This window comes from Octodon degus, unplaced genomic scaffold, assembly GCF_000260255.1.
Source record: "Octodon degus isolate 3935 unplaced genomic scaffold, OctDeg1.0 scaffold00149, whole genome shotgun sequence".
Classification (NCBI taxonomy): Eukaryota; Metazoa; Chordata; class Mammalia; order Rodentia; family Octodontidae; genus Octodon; species Octodon degus.
The window spans coordinates 1,655,585-1,663,208 of NW_004524725.1; the positions used below are offsets into that span (position 1 = coordinate 1,655,585).

A 7,624-nucleotide genomic window follows, 5' to 3' on the forward strand; every position below is an offset into this window, starting at 1 on the left:
GCCCATTTTTAGTTTTTATTTTAAAATAGCGTTTTGCTGAGTTGCCCAGATTAAACTTGAACTTGTGAGCCTCGTGCCCAGCTTCCCAGGAAGCTGGGGTTGTGGGCGTGCACCAGCGTGCTCAGCTCTGCCATGTTCTCCAGCGTCCTCTGCAGCTGCAGGATGATGCAGCGTGCTTGGGCGTCGCATCCCTGCAAGCCTGTGTGTGCACACAGTGTGCAGGAGCATCGCTAGCATCTTGCCTATACCCTCCTTCCATTCTTTGCCCAAAACATGTCACACACCAACCACAAAGACTTATTTCTTCTACCAAAACAAAGTCTCCAAACTGTGTGGCCACAAGAAACTCATGCATCATTTCACAGCTCTGGAGGTCAGAAGTCTGACTTGGGTCTCACTGGCTAAATCAAGATGTCAGACGGGCTGTGCTCCTTTCTGGAGCTCTGGAGGAACTGAGTTGTTGTTCCTTTGAGTTGTTGACAGAGTTGCTGGCAGATGGCTGGAATCCACGTTTTTTTGTCTTACTGTTTGCTAAGTCTTTCCGCCTCCTGGAATTCGCCTGCGTTCCTTGGTTGTGGCCCCCTTTTCCATCCTGAAGGCCAGCAATGACTGCTCGGGTCCCTTTCACGCTTCGCATGTCTCCTGCCTCTTCTCTTATATCTTTGACCTTGGTTGTCAAATGTTCTCTGCTTTTTTTTTTTGCAGAACTGGGGATTGAACTCGGGCCCTTGCGCTTGCCAGGGAAGTGCTTATTCCACTGAGCCATCTCCCTGGCCCTGTTCTCTGCTTTTAAGGATCACCTCAGACAATCCAGGATGACTTCCCTACCTCAAATTCTGTAGCCTTAATCTTACCTCACATCCTTTGTGCCATATAAAATAATGTGTATTTTCTGGGAATTAGAATGCAGATGTCTTTGGGAGGAGGGTGGTAGCTCAGTCCAGGAGTTCTCTGCCAGGGTCTGCAAGAAATCATGGTTTTGTTAGCTAGGAAGGACAAGATGACTGCCGTAGGTGGTATTCTTAAAGCGAGAAAGTTGAAGACCTTGATGTTTTGAGCTTAAACAGGCATAGCTGGTTTTTTCCTTATGTTGTTAAGGGTACATTAAAATTCTGGTGCAGAATGGAGGCTGATAAGCCTGGCAGCCTGACATCTGCCTTTGAGCTTTGTCATCTGTGGTGCTGAGAAGGAGGTAAGAATGTCAGAGCTATCGTGGCATTACCTGTCTCATTCCCGAAGATGGGCCTAAGGAAAGGCAATTATCTCTTGTGGGTAGCAGATTTTATGACTTGCCTTAATTTTACTTTTACACTTGAAAGGTCTGGTTTTTACATTTAGAGGTTACCAAATGAGAGTGTCTAGGCACTTAAAAAGTGCTTTTCCCCCCAGAGTGAGAGTGGCTGGTGGGCAGAAGTGGAGAATTCCTTTAGGAATGTGTTACAGGTCCTCTGATTGTGAGTGTGTGTATTTCTTTTGCTCTTGGGGTCCTGCCTTTGTTGTTAATGTCTTATCAAAAGGGCATAGATGGATAGCTCTAATGTATCCAGATGTGGCTCGTACGTAATTTTCCTAAAGACTTTTTAGACATACAGGTGTGTGTGTGATCCAGAGGTACGCTGGGCATTTTTAAAAGGATATTGATTTAATTAGGGGTTGAAAATGGCAATTTGCTATTAAAAATTCTTCTATTATTTATGATGTCTTCTGCATCTTTGATGTGGTCATTATTAATCTATTTCTTCACATTGATTTTTGGCTTTGAAAAGGGAGACTCTACTGTCGTTGGAACCAGCAGACTCCGAGACTTGTACGACAAATTTGAGGAAGAGCTGGGGAGCCGCCAAGGCAAGGCCAAGGCAGCCAGGCCTCCCTGGGAACCTCCAAAGACGAGACTAGATGAAGATTCAGGTGAGCAGTGGGCAGGAGAGAGATTCTCTGCTCCTTGGTCATTGCTTAATCCTGGCTTCTTGCAATATATGATTCAGAGTCACAAATTAAAACGTCATCTTTTTCACTCTTTTTGAGTTCCTATTTTTTTTTTAATTAATTTTATTGAGAAACAAATAGCAAAGAGTTTCAAAATTGATTAATAGGACAGTTTCAATAATTAGTACATTGCATATTGTTGTCTTCATAGTGGTTATTAGTAGTACAAGATGCAGACAGTATATCCTGTCCAAACACTATTAGTACAAATCTTTCTTCTCACTGAATTAAGAGAAAGTCACTGTATAGCCTAACTATTTTGTGTATAGAGATACAAAATGGTCCTTCCTTTGTAGTCCCCTTTTTTTAGTTTTGTCAGAGATGGGTATTCCATTGCCATTTAAATATTTATTGCCCTTAGAGTTGCAAAAATCAGCAATGGTACATCCTTTGTTTTGACCATATTTTTCCTTAATTATATTTAGTGAAAGGGTCAGTAAAAACCAGACTTTTCAAGTGTAAAACAAAAACAAGTTGTAAAATATGCTTCCCAGAGATCTTGTTTGCGAGGCTTGCAACCAAGTATATCCAATGTGCAGCTGTCCAGTGCAGAGGCGGAAGGACCAGAGCCCAGTGTCCCTCTTAAAGCTGGAAACTGGCAGCCACTGTGATGATAGGAATTCATCAATGGTTGTCATATTGCGTATTGCCTTCAAATTAGTGTTTTAATTAACAGATGCAGGCAAAATTGGTAAAAAAAAAAAAAAAAGAAGACAAAAACTTGAGCATCGACTTTTAATGTCACGTTCATCTCCCTCAGCACGACGCCCATCACTTCTCAGTACTTTCTGGGAGAGCCCTTGCTCCAGCGTAGTTCACCTCTGGTCTTCGCTCTGACTGCCCTGTGGTGCTCTTTTCTTTTTCTTTTCCCTCCTCACCAGCCTCTTTCCCTGTTACCTCAGTGTCCTTCTTTGCTTCTTTCTTTATTCTGGTTCTCAGAATTGAACCAAGGACCTTGTGCATGGCCAGGCAAGTACTAACTATATCAATAGCTCTTTTATTTATTATGTGACAGGCTTGCTCAGTTGCCAAGGCTGGCCTTGAACATGGTCCTCAGCCTTTAAGAGTGCTGAGACTATAGTTCTGCTCTACTGTGCCTGGCTACATGCAATGGCTTTTAAAGTGTGAAATTAAAGAACAACTACAGTGTTCTTTTGTCTGCGTTGCTTGTTAGTCCTTATTTTCTCTGTGAAAATTTTTGTTTCTCTAACTAGATTATGGCTTTGCATTATGGGCTATAAAACTGTATTGCCATGAGGCTGGGTATGGTGGTGTGCATCTGTAATCCCAGCGCTGGGGAGGCTGAAAACAGGAGGATCACTATGAGTCCAAGCTGCGTAGTGAGACCCTGCACAAAATTAAAATGAAATAAAATAAAATAAATAGAAAACTGTATTTTCTGGGTGTTTGGGTAAAGTAAGCTGCCCTCAAAGTTTAATGGATATTTAAATGACTCTCCTTACAGTTAGAAGTTCAAGTCATTTGAAAGTCCCCACAGAAAACCGTTCCGTTAATCTTTCCGGCTTCTATCGTGCTTTTTCCCCACCCTCTGTTAGAGAGCTCCAGTGAATCTGAGTGTGAGTCCGACGAGGACAGCACCTGTTCTAGCAGCTCAGACTCAGAGGTGTTTGACGTCATTGCAGAGATTAAACGCAAAAAGGCCCACCCAGACCGGCTTCACGATGAACTTTGGTACAATGACCCAGGCCAGGTACGTGTGTTTTTATGCTCTTGCTGTGGAAGGTGTAAACCTACTCATCACATCAATGGCTTTGGGTGCAGAAGGCGCGCGCTGGCTGGTGTTGAAGTGGGAGTCTGCTCTCAGGCCCATGCACTCTTTCAGAGCTTATTTCTTTTCAGCTTCAGCATTGACCTCTCAAGTCAAAGCACCAGAGCAGCTACACTTCGAATCACAGCTGCCCATGTTTTTAAATTCTGTGTTGGGGAGCAGGATAGTGGTTCTGCCTCATTAAACTTGCAGTAGAAGAACGGAGGCAAGTGGTAGGGGAAGGGAGAGAGAATTAGTAGGATCTTTCAAAGTCAGTTCACCTGGAAAGTGTCTTGCTGTAAAATAATGAAGATAGTCTTATAAAATTTCGTTGTTTTTAGTTTGTAGAAGTCTTTTAAGTCCTTATAGGATCTCTTCCTTGTTAGGCATATTTGAGCTAATTATATAATAGCCAGACCATTTTATTTTGTTCGTTATTCTTTTTTTATTTTATTTTTTTCTGTTTAGTAAAGGGTCTACAGGGCCTACAGGGTCTCACTACACAGATCTGACTTGTAGTGATCCTCCTGTTTACAGCCTCCCAAGTGCTGGGATTACAGGCGCGTGTTACCACGCCCAGTCTCCATCGCAGTCTCAGCGCGCCGGGGGGTGGGGGGCAGCATAGCAGGCTGGGGCATCGAACCCCTGGCCCCTGTGTCGGCCTAAGCAGGCACTTTAGTCCGCTGAGCTATCTGGCCAGCCCATATTTTTAATTTCTATTTAATTTGAAAGTAATACATAAAACACAAAGTAGCATCTTTATAAAACATTTGTCTTAATACAATACATACAAAATAGCATCATTAATGCATATAGTTATTAAACAAAACATGTACCTCTATATGATTTATAAGTAATTTAAATTTATATTTTGTAAATAAATTCATCCCTTTCTATTAATCAGAACACTCTTTTCCTATCTTTTGTTAAATCATAGCTGTCAAGAGTTTTTGGTAGGGCTAGGGGTATAGCTCAGTGGCACTAGCACTTGGTTGACAAGTGCAGGGTCCTGAGTTCAATTCCTAGTAGGAAAAATAAATGTTTTTAGAGGATTAATATGATTAGAATGACTGACAGAAGCATTGTAGTGCTTTGGAACTGAGCAGAAATGTTTACAGAATTGCGATGACATCTGGCTTTCTTTTTGAGCAGCTTTGTTGAGTTGTAATTCATGTAATACAGTTTATACACAATTACACAATCCAAGGTTCTTTTTATTCACAGGGCTGTACAGCCAATATCACAATCTATTTCAGAGTGTTTTCGTCTCCCCTAAATGATACTCTTCCCCACAAGCGAGCTTTTTAATTGGCTACTGCTTCGTCTGGCCAGAAGCATCCACCTTGATGCCTGTGGCGTCCTGTCTCAGAGATTTTCCTACCTCTCCCAAGGCTGCTGTACTGCCTCACTGTTTTGTCTGTTGTATTTGAGATTTGTGTCTTCTGTGCGGCTAAGGCTTGCGAAGGGCTGATGGTCATGGAAGCCTGGACCCTGCTCAAAGGCAGGAATGGAGGGTGTCTGACTGCTCCCCTGGAGTCAGTGAGCACTAAGCAGATTCTGTAGTTTTCTTCGCAAGTTATGACCAGCATTGTGTTGTGATTTTCAGTGAAATCTTATTACATCTATTGTTTGCCAGCTGTTACTTTAGGTAACATTTTAACAATAATTTTTAGAGCACAGTGTTAGGTCCCTGCTCTACTACCTGGAGCTTTAGATTTCCCAAAGGGTAAAGAAAGTTAAGGCTTTTCACTTTAATATTCCTTCTCAGCCTTACTGAGATACTTTCATTTCTATTCCAATTTGGCACAGTGAATTACAAAATACAGTGTAAATAGTTGTTGTGCTGTATGACTTATGGAAGAACATTAAAAATCTGTTTTGTACATTTATATTGGATAAACTCATAAAATGGCATTTGGGGCCCTTTGGATTTTGATTTCTGTTCTCCCTGGTTGGTCTTCTGCTCTCATAATGACCTGTCCCATGTATTGCGGTCTGCTGTTGCTGGGATGTGGGGAGGTTCCTGTCTTCACTCTTCTCTTGTGCATGCTGCTGTGTCTTGTATGCGGTGTCTTCTCTTCCCATCCTGTCCAGCCCTTCGCTTTTCATCTCTGAAGCTTTTCCACAGCAGTCCGAGTGGGACATCCACCTAAATGGATGTTCCTTTTCTTTCAAATTAGTACTAGGGGCTGGGGAGATGGCTCAGTAGAATAAGCGCTTCCCTGGCAAGCGCAGGGTCCTGAGTTCAATCCCTGGTTCTGCAAAAAAAAAAAAAAAAAAAAAAAAAAGAGTAGTAAGCACATCATTTGTTCTCCTATGTAGGCCAGATTTTCTTTAGTACATGGATCCTGTGCTATTCATCCCCTGCTGATTAGAAGTCACCTTTGGCGTAAGAAGCGCTCACGAGTGACCACTTCTTGAGTCATTTGGCTAGAATTTGAGCCAGTAAAATGAATTCAGGTGAAAGATGACTCACTCTAGCCCAACTAATGTGGAACGTTTTTGTGACTCTAGTATGTGGTGTTTTCTCTCTGCTTCAGAGTTACTTAAGCTTTTTCTTGTTTAAAACAGTTACACTGTAGGTCACCTTCAAAGCATTCTGTATGTTCCTCCAGGATATAAAGTTTTTTTTGTTCGTTTGTTTATTTGTTTTGAGAAAGAGTCATTTTTCTTGAAGTAAGAAAGAAGAAAGCAGTGTCCTGAAGTGAGGCAGGAGAAGATGGGGTCAAGCTGTGTTGGCCTGGGTATTTCCTGCCTGGCTGCCCAAGTAGCTTGGGAATCCTGCGTTGTCCCAGTGTCCCTTGGTCAGGCGGTATCGACACTTGGCGTCTGTGTTGGTTTTGGAACATCTGTTTAATCTTTCCACTGTGACAGCCTCTGCAGAGGTTCGGTGCTCACCTGAAAGCCCACGGTTCCCGATGCCTCACTGTGCGCGCTGTGGATTTGCCCTTGATGAAAACGAGTTACGTTTTGTTTCTGACAGATGAATGACGGGCCACTCTGCAAATGCAGCGCAAAAGCACGGCGCACGGGAATTCGGCACAGCATTTATCCTGGAGAAGAGGTAACTGGCATGTGTGGGTCATGGCATGTGTAGGTACTGAAAACCCGGAAGGAGAAGGTGTCGCTGCTCTCTTCGTATGAAGTAGTGCCATCAGAACAACCTTTTCGTATTCGCCGATAGTCTCTGTGACTGATGATTATAGAACAGAAGTATTTGGGCTTTGGGGTAGAGGGGAAAGTAATTAAGCACTAAAAAGGTTTGAAAGGCTCACTGTTTAAATTAGGCATTCTGTATATGATAGGTGTTTTATTATTTTAAGTATTCTAAAAGTGTGTACCTTTTGGTATTTTTTCATGTTTTTATCATAAACGATTATCAGTTACCTTAGAGAAATGCTTTTATCCAAGTGCTCTGAGGCTCATGTCTCTTCCTCGTGGTCGGTACCCCTTTGCTATCTGTCGCTGCTTCTCTTTGTTTTCTTTTGGTACTGGGGATCAAGCTCAGGACCTCGCACTTGCTAGGCAGGCAGGCACTTGTGCCGCTGAGCTGTATCCCTGGCCCTGTGCTGCTTCTCTTTCACCACAGCGCTTGTTGGAAGCTCTCTCTGTGAGTCTGTTGTTTCTGCCAACCTGTGAGTAACCCTTGCACCGTGTGTCCTCCAGCCCCGCACTTAGCAGGGACACTGAAGCCTTTTACATCATAGAGTCTTCTGTAACTTCCCCCTTCTATTTGTTCCCTTTGTTTTCCCATGTGTTATCGTTCAGTTTTAAAGCAATTTGTATTAATCCTAGAGTGATCTCTGTATCATTCAAGGTGTTATATTTATACATAGTGTATGTTAAGTGCTTCACTTGTGCTAAAAACTC

The 7,624-nt window shown here is 42.7% G+C and overlaps 1 protein-coding gene across 6 annotated transcripts in view; it reads left to right on the forward strand.

Moving 5' to 3' along the window:
* Nucleotides 1-7,624, forward strand: part of Drosha (drosha ribonuclease III) — a 133,874-nt gene that overhangs the window by 21,554 nt on the left and 104,696 nt on the right. For all 6 annotated transcript variants that reach the window (XM_004642293.2, XM_023702367.1, XM_004642294.3 and 3 more), the window contains 3 exons: nt 1,767-1,908; nt 3,543-3,697; nt 6,738-6,818. In XM_004642293.2, coding sequence (XP_004642350.1) covers nt 1,767-1,908; nt 3,543-3,697; nt 6,738-6,818 — 378 coding nt within the window. The remainder of the gene's footprint in view (nt 1-1,766; nt 1,909-3,542; nt 3,698-6,737; nt 6,819-7,624) is intronic.